The sequence below is a fragment of the Pygocentrus nattereri genome, chromosome 3, assembly GCF_015220715.1.
Source record: "Pygocentrus nattereri isolate fPygNat1 chromosome 3, fPygNat1.pri, whole genome shotgun sequence".
Taxonomy (NCBI): Eukaryota; Metazoa; Chordata; class Actinopteri; order Characiformes; family Serrasalmidae; genus Pygocentrus; species Pygocentrus nattereri.
Genome location: NC_051213.1, coordinates 12,739,911 through 12,758,382, shown reverse-complemented (window position 1 = coordinate 12,758,382; position 18,472 = coordinate 12,739,911). Strand labels below are relative to the sequence as shown.

The following is an 18,472-nucleotide window of genomic DNA, read 5'->3' as shown; positions in this document are numbered from 1 at the left end:
AATGGATCATTAAGAGTTTTCACAACCTAACACAACTGAAGGCACCTCTATAGAAGTCTTTTCTTTTAGTAACAACTGATTTATTATTTTCTATGTTGTTTTGGTGTCCTTTGAGTACCTCATAAATTTTTCACCAAAATATTTCTTTTTAAGAGATCCTTCTTAAGCAACTACTTTTTTGCAGCTCTAATAGAATGGATATATTTATTTCTATAGGATTTATAGACACTATGTGTAAGAGGAGTAGGATTTACAATATACTTTCTATACAATTTATTTTTTTTCCCTCAACAATAATGAACTGTAAAACCAGTTTTTTTTTTTTAAATCTTGAGTATATGTCTTGCTGAAAGTGCCAACTGGAAAACATTCATTGAAGCTAAGACTAATAACTTTCATAAACTTTTGACGCAAAATCAGCATTCATTTCCTCATGTATTTCATTCCATGAAGTATTAGCAGGCATTTCTTTAAATGTAAAATATGTGGCTTACTCATAATTTGTTTATGTATTATTTCCTTAGTATTTTTAGCTGTATTAATGTCAAAGAGTACTAAAAAATGAGAAATGTCAGCAAAGTAGATCTAGAATCCTCCACAAAATACTTGCAGTGGCCACAATTCTGATAGAAAGAGTTAATTTGACTCTTCTTAATTTAACCAACAGCAGAAATTCAAGGATTTGGGTAGAATTCCTCAGATTGTTATTAGATAGAAGAAAAGCCTACAGCCTCCATGAGCCACCAAGGCCCAAAGTTCAGTAAATTGGGCTAAAAGCCTCCACAAAATACCAGAAATATCCTTAAATTTGATACAAGATGTTGAAATTGACTGTCTTCAATTCAACCAGCAGTATAAATACAAACGTCTGGGCAGGGTTTCTCAGATTATTGTTAGATTGTAGCTGTGAGTTGTAGTAGAGTCTGCAGTCACCACTAAAACAGGATGGCTTTTGCTTCACCTTTAGCCATCAGCTGAGGAATGTGTATGTTAAAGAAGCAGAAAAGTCAGGCTTTCAAGTTAAGACATGTACATACGTATAGAATAGGATAAAAGCTGTTCAAATTCATTTGGGCTCATCTGAGGCCCACTCCTTACTTAACTAACTCAGACTGCATGACAAATGTAATAGAGGAAGTATTTCAGCCTTTCAAAACTCAGCCTGCTTCCTTATAAAAAAATCCTCTGCCTTGTAAATCAAAGCTCTCTTGATTATGGAGCCAGGTATTAATACCCCAGATGTGAACTTGACAGTCTTTCAATGTTTTCCTAACGCACTCCCTACTGTAACATGGAAGCCTGGAAAGAGGCTTTAATATCACAGGAAGCCACCAATCAAGCAGTAATGCTACTGTGCTGGGACGGCATTGAGGAGGGAGACTGTACAGCTTAGCTACATGCATGGAAAAGTACTTAAGGAGAATCCACAAGGTGTTGTATATAAAAAGGGAGCATAAACCCAGTACCTATGCTGTGTGTATACATCGAAACCCTTTTGGTCTACCTCTTTTCACCTCCTCATATCTTTGCTTTGACTGTTTACATACCTGAGAGTAAGAGTTTCAGATAAACAACACTTTTAACTTTTAAACACGAACAAAAACACAAATACATGCACACATACTACTAGAAGGAACCTGTTTATGAGTCAGCAGGTGACAGAGCGTAGGTGGGCGGCCAGCATAATGAAGGTGGGTCGAAATGTCTGCACAATCAAATAGGCTAAAAGCAAGGGTGGCCCATTCCTGGTCCTGGAGATCTACCACCCTGGAAAGTTCAGGTCCAATAAACCTGGTTCTAATGCTTAGACGCCCCTGAAGACCTTCATTACCTGTATCAGGACTGGACCTAAACCATGCAGGGTGATAGATCTCGGGACCAGGATTGGGCGAACCTGGCTAAAACAGTTGTACTGTAGAGAAGCGGTTTAATCACCTAAGCCAATCTCCAGGGCTTTTTATATCCATTATTTACATGTCCACATTTCCTCTGTTTATGGAAAGCATGAGAACAGACAGAGAGAGAAAGAGTAAAGTGTGGAGAAAAGAGAGGAAAAAAAAAAAAAAAAGTCCACTACTTCAGCTCTTAAAAACTCAGATGTGATGTTGCCTATGGCAACCCCACTGAGGCAAAAACCTGGAAACCTTGAAATGTCAAAATGCCTGGATGAAAGAGAAGAAAACAACGGTTTCATCTGACGTCCAAATGACATTAGCTGTATTAAACCTCTGTGTTCTTTGCATTACTAATCACAGAGAAAGGAAAACGGTCATGATAACCTTTCCTATGTGAAAGCCTTACAGTCTTAGGTGCCCCAATGTTTGTCCAATGTTAATCTTGCTGCAGTCAAAAGTCAAAAGATTTTGAAAAAAATGATAGCAGAAACTCTTAGCACAACTGCATGTATTCAAAATGTGCTGTACTATATTCTGGCAAACAGGACTAACTATGAACAAGTGCATGTTTCATTACAGGAGCAGTGTTCTTCAATTACTGACTATTATCTGCAATATGCTCAGAAAAGCATACTGTTCACCACTGTAAGTTCACAATGACAATAAAATAGTGTCACAGTGTCCACCTCTGCTAAGCTTAAAAATTTGTTATTTTTAAAGAACTTCGATTAAAGACGAACATATGAAAGTAGACTACAATGAAACATCTTAAAAGTTTTACTACGCTACAGCAAGAAATGTATGGCTAACATCACATCACACAATTGTTCACGTGTTTTTCTTAATTAGGATGATGTTACTATTAGGAACTGATCCTAAACCAGCACTCCTACTCTAAAATTCTTTTTGAACACAGGCCAATGTGAGCAAATGCTATTTCAGGCTAGATTTGTTTCAAGACTGTATTGAATTTGTTATTTCTTTCTATTCAACATCAACAATTTCTGTTGATATCCAGTATCCATCCATATGCCATCTCAACCTACAACCCCAATTCAAATGAAGTTGGGAAGCTGTGTAAAACATGAATAAAAAGAGAACGCGATTTGCAAATCCTTTTCAACCTATATTCAATTGAATTGAATACACTACAAAGACAAGATATTTAATGGTCAAATGGATAAACTATTGTTTTTTGGAAATATTCACGCATTTTGAATTTGATGCCTGCAACACGTTCCAAAGAAGTTGGGACAGGGGCGTGTTTACCACGGTGTTACATCACTTTTCCTTTTAACAACACTCAATAAGCGTTTGGGAACTGAGGACATCAATTGTTTCCCATTCTTGCTTGATGTACAACTTCAGTTGCTCAACAGTCCGGGGTCTCTGTTGGCGTATTTTGTGCTTCATAATGCACCACACATTTTCAATGTGAGACAGGTCTGGACTGCAGGCAGGCCAGTCTAGTACCCGCACTCTTTTACTACGAAGCTTTGTTGTTGTAACATGTGCAGAATGTGGCTTGGCATTGTCTTGCTGAAATAAGCAGGACGTCCCTGAAAAAGACGTTCCTTGGATGGCAGCATAGGGTACTCCAAACCCTGTATGTACCTTTCAGTATTAATGGTGCCTTCACAAATGTGCAAGTCACCCATGCCATGGGCACTGACACACCCCCATACCATCAGAGATGCTGGCTTTTGAAATTTTTGAACAGTCCTTTTCCTCTGTGGACCGGAGGACATTTTGAAACAGTTAGAAATGTGGACTCGTCAGACCACAACACACTTTTCCACTTTGCGTCAGTCCATCTCAGATGAGCTTGGGCCCAGAGAAGCCGGCGGTGTTTCTGGGTGTTGTTGATATATGGCTTTCGCCTTGAATGGCAGAGTTATAACCTGCACTTGTAGATGGAGCGACAAACTGTGACAAACTGTGACACTGACAATGGTTTTCTGAAGTGTTCCTGAGCCCATGTGGTAATATCCATTACAGAATGATGTCGGTTTTTAATGCAGTGCTGCCTGAGGGATCGGAGGTCACAGGCATTCAATGTTGGTTTTCTGCCTTGCCACTTATGCCTGGTTCACACTACATGACTTTTTCAGTCGTCAAGTTTTTGTGCCGTTCACACTACATGACTGGTTGTGCTGTAATCGCGAGTCTTTCAGTTGTTGTGGCTTTCACACTACATGACTCGGCGACACGGGCTCACAAATTAAACGACTTTCACCCTGGGGAATCGCCGACTCATCTGGCTGCTGTCCAAAAACACGAGAACACACGAAAACTAAACTCTCGTGAGAACTAGCAATACCACGTAGAAGATAGGTCATTTACAAAATGGACGTCAAAAAACAAGCAATCAAGAGTTGTCACTGCGCTGATTTGTAATGAGAAAAAGAAGAAAAAGGAACGAATATGGACGAGACGATGGATAAAGGCACGGGGCCAGCAGGGACTGTCTATTCTGCAGAGAGAGTTGAAGATAAATAATTTCAACGGTGACGCGGTTGCTCTCTACGCGTTCCCATTGGCTGTAGCTAGATGCTGCTGTTGACTCACAGTCGCCGACTGGGCCTTTCAGGGACGCTCCCTTTATACCCAATCATGACACCTGTTTCCAATTAACCTGTTCACCTGTGGAATGTTCCAAACAGGTGTTTTTTTGAGCATTCCTCAACTTTCCCAGTCTTTAGTTGCCCTTGTCCCAACTTCTTTGGAATGTGTTGCAGGCATCAAATTCAAAATGAATGAATATTTGCAAAAACAATAAAGTTTATCAGTTTGAACATTAAATATCTTGTCTTTGTAGTGTATTCAATTGAATATATGTTGAAAAGGATTTGCAAATCATCGTATTCTGGTTTTATTTATGTTTTACACAACGTTCCAACTTCATTGGAACTGGGGTTGTATATAACAGCAACAATATGCCCTCTCATGCTCCTGTAACTAAAGTTGCTTTATACCTGGGGTGCTTGTCCTTTTTGTAGGTAATGTTTAACATATTACATTGTCTAGAACAGATAAGAACAGCTTTATCTGTTCTAGACAATGCAACGGAAACAATCTCCAAAAAGCTTCAATTAGCCCTACTTTGGGAAAATAAGACTATCTGCCATGAATATTTGGCATGTTGATCTGGCCCAGTGTGGCCATGAGTCTGATGGAGCGCTTAAAGAGCTCACACTGACAGACTAATCACATGTCACTCGAGCCCAAGGCCACTCTGTCTGTGCTACGCTACTCATTAACAGATCTGTGTTTGCCGTCCAACTCAAGCAAGCCTAAACTTTGAGAGCCACATCAAACAGAATACACACACACACACACACACACACACACACACACACACCAAGTGCACATCAAAGGAATCTGATTTGAATGACTGACAACACTCTTTTGTCAGACACTAAAATGTTCCATTTTCTCTTTTCATTCACATTTCTTTGTAAACTAAGCTCTGCAATAGAAATGTAGCATTATTTTTAAGCCAATAAAACAAACTGAACTGAACTGAAATGATTCAAGGTTACCTTATTCTGCTTAGCATGGGTGTCAATATGTCTTTCAGGGGGGCTATGTTTTTGCTGGATTAACCCTTTCAAACAAGAGTAGGTCATTCACATCAGTTAGGAATCTAAAATGTAGCTGCAAGTAGGGCCGAAAGATTATATATATATAGATCATATTTTTAAAAATCAATCATTTTTATAGGCTATATTATCACCAGCGCTGTCTTACATATAAAGTAGGGAAAGTTAACCTAATTACATGGAGCTCCTGAATTGCTTGTACATGAGGTACATCAATTAGAAGCAACCAAACATACATGTGCTGTCTATGTAACACAACCATAAGTAGTCTGGCACATGACATTCAGCGTTCAGGTCTCAAGCCAGAAAGTGTATTTTCTTCGCAAAAAAAAAAAATCTTAATTTACAGAAAGTGATGTAGAATATAAAATTGCAGTTGATATTAAGGCTGTGAGAATTATCGGCAAAAAATAAAGCACATTCATAGCACAATAATATTTATAGATGGCTTTATTTATGCAATCTCACACACAACTCTAATGGACCATTTCTGAGTATTTTAAAGTTTCCATGTTCATGCCTGACTCTTCAGAGACTGCTAAGCTTACAAAATAAATTGTCCACCTGCGTAATAAGCTACATAGAATGAAATAACATCAGACACCATTATGGTTAAATCGTTTTAAAATGTGACAAATAGCAATTCACAACTGTTATATTTCACTTGTCTCAGGTGACAATCTACCTGACATAATCAGTCAGTAAAGTACTGTTTAACTAAAACTGTTGGAGTCTAGAATAATTTCAGTTACCGGTAGGGACACATGGTGATCTCGGAATTATACAGGAATCGGCAGACAGTTGCTTAAAAATAGCTGCACTGGACAGACATTTAGATATTTCAAACCTATATTTGATGACATTAATTGTATTCAGGAAGAACAGAAACTTTAGGTACTGGGTTAATTTTCTAAAATGTCATTTTAGTCATTTGCAAACCTCCACAAAATGTTTTCTTCAAAATGCCAACATGTACACAGAAATGATCAAATACTGGTATTGGAACACATGCTATATGTACATCCATAGTTCCTGCAATATTAAGCCTCTTAAAATGATCAGAGCCAAAATGTTCATATCAAATCAGTCCCTATTGGTCAATTGTAAAAAGAGGATTGTGTCTTTCTAAACCCACAAAATAATCTATCAAACACATCATCATCATCATCATCATGTCCCCTACACCAGGTGGCTTGTAATGTCAGAGTACAGAGTCACTCACCAGATTACACAACACAGTCGTGACATGAGCTTTATCAAATACACAAAGCATTCTACATGATTGTGTGAGCTGCTGCATAAGATGACAGAGTGTGTGACCAAGCAGTGCCCCATTGAAGGGGGCAGAGTGAACAGAGATAAGACTGCTCCGGCTGCCTTTATCCCTGACCGTGACATGGAGCCAGTCACTGGAGAGGATCAGAGACAGACTTTGTAATCCCCACTGGCCCATATTTACACACACACACCAACACACAGTTCATTACTGTACTAAGCAGCGCACTGCAAAGACGACTGACTGAGTGACACAGCAGAGCTAGGCATGAGGCGATCTTAATCTATGTACCAGGAACCTGTGATGGATGGAATCCATTGTGATGGTCAATAATGTGGGCAATTTAAATGTCAAAAAACTGGCTTAAAGGGTACACACAAGTAAATCATATTGGTCTCACAATCTGTGTGGTCTGCAAAACAGGCCAACACCCGCTGTAGTTTTCTCTGCACAGAGCACAAAATATGGATTTAAGAAAGAGAAAGAAACACCTCTTGCTAATGATGTAACTGGAAGGTGGGAAGAACCTAACAGATAAATGCAGAAGGAGACTAGAACATAGCTGCAAGAAAACACATTTCAAACAGCCTGTCCCAATAATCAATCCACTCTTTCCAAAGCTTCCTACCACCTTCAAGATACATCAGAAGTTTTTTTTTTATCTGGTCAGTGTGTCCCAGTGTGATATTTGGACGTAAAAGGTGGAGTAGCACGTTTTCTTGAAATACTCTTTAAATTCCAATAGTAATCAATACATGTAATGCTCTAACAATAAAAACAAAAAAATTGTGGAGGTCACAGGACTCTAAAAATCCATGTCCAATCATTTCATTCGGACTGAATTAAATGATCAGATGGCCTACCTGCCTGTCTACCCACCTATGCTCTGCACATGTGCTCATTTGTGAATCTGCAGAGTCAATCATAGAGCTCCACAGACAGAGACAGACAGAGACAGACAGAGACAGACGAAATGTAGTGAGCTAGATTCACAAGAACAGCAGAGAAAGTTATATAGGTACCTACAACATCTTGCACTGTAAAAAAAAGAAAGAAAAAAAAACAGAAGCAGAAAGGTTTTGAACAAAAAGAGGTTGGATTCAGCAAGATGTCAAACCTGAGTGAAAATTAGTGTGGCTTTCCAACAGTGGCAAACCTGAGGGAATGAAAAAGCCTGGAAAGTGACACCAAAGTGCCTATTTTTTTGTTGGACAGGTAATTATCTGGTTTATTTTGTTTATAGGGAATTATTTTTCCCTGAATTATGTAGCTAACATAGCTAATCGTGTAGGTACATTATATATTAGTCCACCTCTAATATTAAATGATCTAAGCTGTACATATAAGCCATTAAGCCATGTTTATCTTGTATGTAATCTGTGTGTGTGTATATATGTTTGTAGGCCGTGCACGTTCATGTGTTTTGGGGTCATGGTTTTGAAAGCAGGGCTGAAAGTAGGAGGTGGAATTTTTTTGGTTGGATATTTTAAAAAATTAGCTTATACTTCCAGGTTTCTACAAAATCACCTGCTCCAGTTTTAAAGTAAAACAGTCATTAAATACAGTGTCTATTTAAAAAGACAGTGTATTATATAGCCCAGCCTAATAACAATAAACAGCTACTACTATAGGCTTAGCCTGTAGGTTAACTAAGCACTTAACAAAAAGCAATTTATACTGTGATTTATGGTGCCTTTATTTGACTTCAAGCCATACCATAAACAGGGATGCAAGTGTGCAAGTTTCTGGCAAAGAATCCAAAACACCACAGTTGGAGAAAATTATGAAGATTTGATGATGGTAAATTTCACAGTGTCAGCTTAGAAAAAGCTATCAACATCATCAGTTATTTAATATAAGTCACTACATCAGAAACACAGCACTGTAATGCAACTGGAGTTAAGTACAGAACCATTTCATAGCACAGGAACAAATCAGCATATTTTTTTTTATTAAGTGAAAGAAAGACCCTTCAGAGAACTGCAGAGGAATCTGAAAAACCAAACAGTATGAGAAGACAATAAGGCCAACACACTCATTTGTCACGCATGAGAAAGAACACATGACTAACTGAGCAAATGCTAACATCATCAAACTTTTAGTGTTGAGTTGAAGCTAAGCATCTCCTCCCTGGCTAGAAGACAGTCTCAGAAGCCCTAGCTGAGGTTCCACTCTCTTCCTAGGAAGAGCTTAATCACGAAAGGGTCTGGAGTACATGTAAACTCAGTCTTACAGAAAACAGGAGTGTCCTTCACAATATTCACATGGCCCATTAAATCAAGGACAGAAGGGACTGCTATGCTATAAATAACTGGCTTAAACTTATATAAAATATCTGCACTGTAATAACATTGCCCAAATCAATAACCCATTAACAATGGCCAAGCATGCCTTTTGTAATTCTGCAATAATGATCATGCACTTTGTCACACAGTTCTGGGCGGACCAAATTCCCCTGGTCATTATACAAATGTAAACTGACCTTGGCTCTTAGAGATTTTTAACAGGGCAGCTTTCTGCCTCTACATTAATGTTTTTCACTCCTTGTAATTTGGCTGACATTTTTGCCCACAGTGACTTACATCAAGTGAACACAATTAAAACAATCTCTCTAAAAGGCAATTACATTACCACTAATCAATGAACAGACATTTTATTATGTGAAAAGTGCAGTGCAGTGGATACAGTGTACACACTATCATCGCTACACAGTTTCTTGCAGGCCAGTGAGAAAGCGGCAAGGGCCTGCTATAAGCTTTTAATACTAATTCTGGGGATGTGAAAACAAGAGCCTAAACGACATGGAAATTTTGTGGCTGATACTGATTTTTACTAGTGTAAAATTCCAATATGAGCATGTATAATTAAATAGGATCTCAAATTTAAAAGATGATTCAATACTAATGAATCTGTGAGTCCTAAATATCAGCTGACCGACAAACCAATTCAAGTAAAAACACTTCCAAAACATTACGACATATTTGATTTGATGGTAATTTTTAATAATGTTGACAAATCTACAAAGGACATTTACAATGGGTCAACACATTAACACACAAGTTCATTATTAGCTCTCTTCTCTCAACTCCCCTTTTCTTAGTGACAAGATGAAAGGCAAGTTTATCCAGGCTGGTTTGAATAAGAATTAAAGCCCAGAGCAGCTTCAGCCAGGCTTCCTTCCTCCTCCTCCTCCTCTCCAGCTGCACCCTCCAGTTCCACTCACACTCAATTTCCTCCCTGCCCAGGGAGGACTCCCAAAAGCCTCGGGCCAAAGGTCATAGGCTGTCTTGAGATAGAGAGAGTGATCGGTGAGCACCAGGGGAGTTGTGAGAGAGAGGGAAAGAGGGAGGGGAAAAGTGCTATCACTCACACAGGAAGACCAGAAGGAGAGTGATGTGAGCTTTTTACATGAACAAAAGGAGCTGACTGTGAGGGGGCCAAAGGGCTGCCAGTATGGACACACACAGGGTGGTGTTACGAGCCTCTGCTGAATGTGAAGACGATGATGAGGGTTGTTATAAACAGTGGGAGGTCCGGCACGCCTGTCCAGTGGAATAGATCCAGAGGCCTCACACAGAGACCGTCGTCACAGCCTCTATGGGAACAAGGAGGAGGGAGAACAAGGCGCAAAACAACTAAAGCTCATGACTCCATGAGTTCATGCATCCATCTGTGCCAATTTGGAAGATTTGATATCATGGTGCGTTTTTAGGTGCCTCATCTACATCTACATTTGGGTACAAAGAGAAACTAAAAATAAAAATACATTTTAAAATAGCCCAAATTTCCATTTTGACCATTTTCTGTTATTATCGATCATAATTAATTCTAACATTGTAAAATGTATGAAGCTGCAACACTACCTTCTTTAACCTTCCTATTCATTAAACTAATTGTTCAGAATATGATGAATTTTGCATCACGTAGGTTCTGATTCTGTTTGCGGCAGAAAAATTTGTAAATCAGGACCATTCCGCGTGGCCAAAAGCTGTAGTGCCAAAGTTACACTGTCAATAAACAACAGTTTGTTGAAACCTTTCTGTGTGTGGTTACTGAACTCACAAGAAATCTAAATTGTGACACTGTGAGCCATTCTGCAAACTGAAATGCACACTACAGCTGGTTTTGAGCAAAGAGAAATGGGAAGCTATTACAAGCACTTTCACTTCTAATCCTCGCAGAGGTCTTTAGAGGATCCGAAGCACAGCTAGAGACTGTAAAACACTACATAGTTCAGGCTGTGTGCCTCAGTGACCCCGAGATAATCGAATAAGCACAAAAATCTTCAGTCTAGTTTCCACAGTTGTGGTGTCAAGAGTTCATTGTAAACTTGCTGTTTAAAAAGTGTCCATGTCTGCATCTGCTTTAATAACAATAATGTGTGCAAAACAATCCTTTTAAATAGACATGCAGTACCATGATCTTGTAAAAACATGTATAATGTGTAGTCATTTCTCCTTCAAGAAGTCTGTTTGATCTGCCTGCCATTTCTTGCTCAAAGTTGAGCTTAAATCTTGTAACACTATTACACTGAAAAAAAAAGATACAAGGCATGCAATTATCTATGCAAGAATGTGATGACCTAATATAATGAGCTATGGGATGACTGACGATCAGACTGATGTTCAGTTCACAACTCTAAAATGACTGTTAGTAACCCTGATAAGCAAAATAGTAGTTTGAGCTCAAACGATAATGTGCAGACAACGCTTATGAATATGTTCTACTGATACACTCCAATTTTAAAGGTAATTACCCTCAGGATTTATGCAGCATGACCCAGTGTCTGCAGGACCTCAGCAGTGATTGCAATAATAATCACTGGCCTTTCTGTCTTCTTATGTTTCACTCTACCAGCATGGGGCACAAAGAGGGGGTCAGAAGGTGCACCACATTAAAAATATTCCACCCGGAGCCATCTGCACAATCAAGACAAAATTAGCTATGCAATTAGGTTAAAGCAGGGCCATTTCAAAGAATGACCCTTTCTCAAAGAATACTGCAATGCATTCTGCGCACCTGCAATCTGAGAGGGCTTAAAGTGCTCATTTATTTCACCCTTGCACTGACCTTATCATCAGAGTTGCATTAGATTACAGAAACAGCCCTCAACTTAAACCGGTTCACCCTGTAAATGATCTGAAGTGTAACATCCTTACATGTCATTAAAAGAAGCAAAAAGATATAAACAAAATATAAATGCAAGATCAAGTTGAAACCAAGTCATATTAAGTTGCACCATGAGCAAAGTGTGTGTAAGACTCACTGAATTACAGGAAGTCCTGTATTTCATGGATTGAATGTCAATTAAAGCTCATGATGAAGGGATCCAAGCTTACCAGAGCCTTATTTTAGCTACATCCCTGGACTTTAGAGCAGGAAGTGAGATTGCATCCCTGTCCTTCATGGCCACATGGGCAGTTAGATCACATTGTTTTGATGTGAATGTGTCCTAAAGCCTGAAACTCAAAGTGTGTAACATCGTCACTGCTGCCAATAATGAAACTTTGTGTTTTAAAGAAGAAATCTTATGATATTACATGTGTACAATGTTCAAAGTGTTTGCTGTGCATGTACTGTCTGTTGTTTTTTTATGCTCAAAGTTAAGTAAATGTATCACTACTGAATCAGTCATTACCAAAACACTTGATAAAGTTAAGGAAGTATTATAAATGTTTTTGTAGCAACAAAATGAAAATGTTCAATCATTTGTTTCAATAAAATAAACATAATTAAGTTATAGATTGATGGCCCCTCAGTGACATGCAGGTCCGGAGCTACATGTGGCTCTCTTACTGCACAGTCAGAGCTCCACAGCAGAATGAAATTTTTCTAATTTAACTTACATTTTTAAAATCTTTTACAGTAAAATAAAGCTCTGCTGATCGTGCTGACAAAGTTTTAATAATAAATTGTCTTAAACGCTGGAGTTAATGTATAACTGCTAATTCACCCTTTAACTCTGAGGATTGGTGTGCAGACCTCTGGTCACTATAGCAACACAGACAACAAGCTCAGCTAGCTAGGAGCTAACCAAACAGCAATGGCAAAGATTTAAGACGAACATCAATAATTTAGAGACGAATGCACTTATAAGCACTCAGGTGGTTTCCTGATGCGGTTTAATCTACAAGAAGCTGTCAAACACTAAAAAGCCGTGAAGCTGAAGTCAATCGACCTTAGATGGACCAGCAGTTACATTCTGGCACCTCAGGCACCATTTAAAGTGGAACTGGTAAATTTGAACAAGAAGCTGTCGAAGGAGAACTTGACCCCAACCTTGTAAAATGTCTTTTAATGTTCAACTTTTTACAAGAAACTGCTACTTTTGCGGAAAAGTATCCTGTCAGAGATGCTACAGCGGAGCTAAAGGTTAAAGCAGAAAAAAGTAACTCTTTGTTTTTGTTTAAACTTTTTTAGCATATACGAAGACATTAGCACATACTGAGACATATTTAGAGCCAAGATAGTAAAATGGACATGTATAGAGCAAGGTAGTTTGATTTTTGTTGAAGGGACAAAATGGTTCTTCTTAACATCTGGGTTGTGGCCGCTGGTATAGGGTCACTCAAGGGAAAATGATTTTAGTGTGAAGTCAAAATCAGTTAAAAGCCTGAAAAGTCTTTTGAACTCTGACTTTGAACTAATTGGTAGAATGATGCACAGACTTTTCAGAGTATAATGGTAGGTGTCATTAGTGACAACACATCGGCATGCATCATAAGGAAGCACAAAGATATTGGAATGAAATTGGTATTGACCATTTAACAAAAAAAAAAAAAAAAAAAAAAGACAGCATTGGACCAATATTAAAATACTGATATTTGATAATGCATTTATTTTATTCTGAAACAGCAGAATGTTTAAGCTATAACTCAATGCTACACTTCTCTGTTGTGGTAATCGAAGTGGATGTAGTGTAAACTTCTACAATTGCATTAGCCCACAAGGAATTCTCTCGACAGTACATCCTTAATCATAAATGCAACAGATTCAGAGCAATTACAGATATCCTGTAGACAAAGACATTCAGTGTATAGTAACTGCATAAACTGCATAGTAACCTGCAGTTTACTGGATGCCAATAATTTATTTTACCAATCGTCTGAATTCTGTTGCTTCCAAGGAAGGAACTCAAATATATGGCGCATGATTCATTCTGTTTAATGTCTGCATGACAATACTGGTGCATTTCATCAGTTTTAATTTGTCTGCAGAAATCAGAAATAAAAAAAAAAGTGACATGTATCCTATGTCCTGCTTGATACTGAAACTTGTCTGCCAGTTGTATTGACTAGTGACTGAATGGCAGGTTCCTTACAAAAAGCCAGCTTCAGCATATCTGTCCTGAGGCCTCTTGTGAGTGGACTGTGGAGTAGAGAATGCCTGGACAAGTCCACAGGGAAATCCTACACTGAGCCGATCAATGGGCCAGCCGTCGGTTTTCTGCTGAGCCAAAGGACTGGAGTGTGCCAGACCGGCCACACGAGTCTGTGTGTAGTTCGTGTCCCAAGTTTGTAAGATGTCCCTGCTTAGTTTAATGAGAATAGGAAGAGTGGAATGGTACAAATCTGTAGGGAGGAAGCAATGCTTTTGTTTGAGAAGCACACATTGAGACATGAGGTCTCTCCAAGGCAACAAGGATCAGGTTTCATATAGCAATGCAAGAGGATTTGTGGCTTTGAGCTACTACACTTTTTTTAGTATTAAAAAGTCAGAACACAATGCTAGCTTATTCTAAATCTCACTGTACAGTTCTGGATTGGCAGCACCAACCTCAAGAGTGCATTTGAGACAGATGCACAAGCTGAATCATCTAACTGATTTCAATAAACAGGATGAAAGCAAATAAAGACACTCCACAATTAAATATCTATGTGACAGTAAACTTACTGCCCTTAGAGTACCAGGAGTCCCACTAACGTTCCAAGTATTTCCATCACACAAAGAAGCCTATGCAGTTTTTCCAGGCTTTTTAACAAGAATGTAGGGAGCAAGGCCTCTGAATAATTTTCCATGCTAAGGCAGTGAGAGCTCTGTTTAAAAAAAAAAAATAGATCTTGGCAAAACCAGCACTGGTTTACCAAAGCATTCAAAGCTTGCAGAAGCTGGGTGTCACAGCGTTATTAACAGCATCAGATGTTGAGAACTGGGCAGAAGGAAAAATGTCAGATTATAAAAGTGCCTATTGCTGAATATTAAGAAATAATCAGAGTATATTTGTGTGTAGTCCTAAGTATATAAAGTATTCATATAATAAACAACATAAAACTATATGTTTATTAATAATTATTAACCATTAACTTAAGTTATAATGGCCTTTTCAGATTATTGGATGTCTGAGTCAAGGAAGACTCTTCTCCAGTAAAAGTAATTACTTTAATTAGAAGTACTTTACGAGGCTGTAACACAACCCGCTTCTTAGATTGGGTAGTAAAGCTTCTTAACACTGAAACAACATAATGCAATTTGGGGCACACAAAAGGTTTTAAGCCAAAGTCAGCACATTTAGAAGATCATTCTGAATCCTGAACAGAATTAGGAATTAGGATTAGCTAATTCTAAAAGGCACAATCCTGCTCCTGGAGTAAGTTACCCACTGCACAGTTTACAGTTTCCCTGCTCAAACATACCCATATTAACCCCATGAAGGGGTGTTGAGTTGAGTCAGCCGTGTTTGAAGAAGGGAAACCACTCCAGAGTGCATAGCACTGGAAACTGAGGACTAACACTGGGAAACGCTGTAGTGCTAAATTATCAACCAACACAAGCAGGTCACCATTTAGTGACCTGACCAGGGAGAAATATAGTTTCTTTCAGTCATAGAGAGGCAGTTGTTGAGTAAATTAACACATACAAAGTTGTTTGGACCAAGGGCCAGCAATACCCACAAAAGGCCAGTGTGGCAGCAGGTTTTCATTCTAACCATACAGGAGCTCATAAAACTAATCAATCGTTTGAAGGCTTGAGACCAGCTGATCTAGTGCTTCTACTGGATTGGACTGAGAACTTGCAGCTACACTAGTCCTTTGTGGATAAAAATTGTGAGTCCTTGTTTAAACTAGAGATGGCACAATACCAATTTTTTCCCTAATACAAATTCTAATTCTTCTACACTTCAAAATGAGCTACTTTCAATTGGAGCATTTAATGTTTATTATTTACTTAAGATGAGCACTGAAACGTGGGCTACCATGCTCAAAAAAACCGACTACCTCACAAGACAACACAGCTAACATCATGCAACGAGAGCTATATCAGGACAGATCCGTTAAAGCATCGGATCTGATGGACTGAATCAGACTGATTCCTTTGTTCCCCCCTTCTGACCTTCTGATATCCGATTCCAGTATTGTCTGCTGCTATTGCCTCCATACAGATACCAAAACTTCATCTGTAGACTATCAGTGGTTCCTGGTTCTGGCATCAACCTGCCCTGCACTTTTTTGTATTTTAAAGCCAGTGTTGGGAGCACTGAAAACACTGAAATGATACACCAGGACCAGCACTGGGAACCACTGTACTAGACAAAGTGAATCTCAGGGCTCTAAATCAGGGGTGTGCAATCTTAACCTGCAGCCACACAAGCTGCAGGCCTGTTGTGGATTTCATTCCAAACAAGCTGAGGCATACCTGATTACACTTATTTAATCGGTTAGTCTTCTTTTTCAAAATGTGTGTTCCTGCTTCACTGAAATGAAAACCTGCATCCACCCTGCTCATCTGGGCACCCCTGGTTTAAAACCTTTACCCGAGTGAGGACCTGAACAGCAGTCCTCCAACTCCGGTTACCTGCATGAGCCTTGAACCAAGAAGTACTGCAACTCTGAAGGGGCGCGTTGCTCTGTTTGTTGGCGAGTATCTCTGACGCTGACTATGAGTAAGTATATACTGGGTTCAATCGACAAATCTTGCTGAAGGGAATATGTGGCGTGGTGGCAAACAACCGTCAACCAGCTGAGCTCCTGAAGGAAGTTCCCTCAACTCCGAGGAGACAGCAGAAGGTAACGTAAGTCCATCTTCTGACGTTAAACAGGCTACACACCGTGCCCCATGTTAAAGGAGAGACATTTAACCGAAAACGGCCGCCTCGCCTGAGCTGGAGAGCCGCGCTGAAGTTTACTTTAGCTTCTTCCCTGCGCTGTTTATAGAAGCACACAGAGGGAAACTACAGCGAATGTAGCCCAGACACCCGTCCAAACAACCTTCTCCAAACACGCCGGAGAAGTCCTAAACTGATCCGACTTTCTCCAACAAAGTTGAGCTCAAAAAGAGGAGGACTGTCCCCTTTCTCTCCCTCTCCCTCTCTTCCCTGTTCTTCTCCCAGAGAAGCGCCATGTTGAGGACGCTGCAGCAGCTTTCCACCTTCAGGGCGGAAAAAAAGGGCAAAGCAAAACAAAACGAGCGACACTTACCTTCGCTATAGCTTTCTTATACCTCATGGCCGCCTGCTGGATAAGACTGTGGACTTTAATATTCCCATCTCCACAAGGTACGACCACCCGGGTCCTTCCGAAACACACTGTCACTTTCATCTTCGCCCTCGGGATTCCCAGAGAGTCCGAGGAGAGCTCAGTTAGTTCGCAGACAGCTCAGCTCCGCTCGCTCACAAGCCTTTCTCCGCCGATACATTATATCCAGGAGAGCAGGAGACGGCGGCCGCCGGCGGGAATCCTCATATCTCCTCAGAGGTGCGAGGGAACGTGCGTGAGGGAAGGTGAAGCTCGGCTACAAGACCCACCTGTTCAGTGGGTGAGCGTGCGAACGCGCGTGTGTGCGCGCGCGCTGTGACGGCGGCGGGGCTGGGCAAGGCGAGCACTGACTCATCACCTCCTCTTCGCTGAAGCGCACCGTGTTTCCCTCCTTCTCCACTCAGACGCGCTCAGCAGCTCCCTCGAGCTTCCCAGCACAAAATATGACTCGGGATTACTGACTTAGTATCTCGCAATAATCGAATATAGTGGCCTGTTATCCCAACATAATTACTTACTTTTTTTTTTTTTAAATGTCATTTCAGCATGATATGACTTCCAGGATGGCTCAAAATCCCGAGATAGTAAGTCATAAATCCGAGATACTGAGTCAATATCCCAGGAAAATAAGTCATTTAGAGATGTGAAGTCTGTTTCAAGATCCTTTATTGTTTTGAGTTTATTGAGCGAATATTGGAAGGACCTGTTTTCGAAGCGTCGTCATTTCATATTTTAAGGAAATGACTTAAAATTTAAAATGTTAAAAGATTTAAAATGTTGACGCACTGCTGCCAGAAAGGGAGAAACACGGGCAGTTTTTCTGCCCTCAGGTGGAAGTGGGCTTACATAATTCACAACACATTTCTAACATTATAATAGTAAAGGCTCGCTGGCCTCACTGGCTATTTACAGGTACATAAACGTCTGTTTTCACATTTTCTTTTCTGCTGTTTCTTTTGTGTCCCTCATTTATGTTGCTGAAACACATTTTTTTCAAACATGAAGTCTTAACAGAACCTCATAATAAAGATAACTCATTTTGAAAGGTGTAGCCATGTTTCTGTTGCTGAAACAAAGCTGTTGAGCTGAGGATTTGGGCATATTTTAGAGATGGTCCACTGACAGATTAGTTTCACAGCTTTCCCATTACCCCAGATGTAGGCTTTCAGCCGAGGCATGTTTGGTGTCTGAAGCTTGCTTCTTCACTTTAGCACCGAGCTGTGAGTC

The 18,472-nt window shown here is 39.7% G+C and overlaps 1 protein-coding gene across 3 annotated transcripts in view; it reads right to left on the bottom strand.

The window, feature by feature from the left end:
- Positions 1-17,732, bottom strand: part of pard3aa (par-3 family cell polarity regulator alpha, a) — a 521,056-nt gene extending 503,324 nt beyond the window's left edge. Inside the window, exon 1 of one of the 3 annotated variants that reach the window (XM_037537061.1) lies at positions 17,189-17,732. In XM_037537061.1, coding sequence (XP_037392958.1) covers positions 17,189-17,308 — 120 coding nt within the window. In that variant the 5' untranslated portion in view covers positions 17,309-17,732. The remainder of the gene's footprint in view (positions 1-17,188) is intronic. The other 2 variants (XM_017704401.2, XM_017704387.2) reach the window with 2 other exon arrangements.
- Between the last annotated feature and the right edge of the window lie 740 nt (positions 17,733-18,472).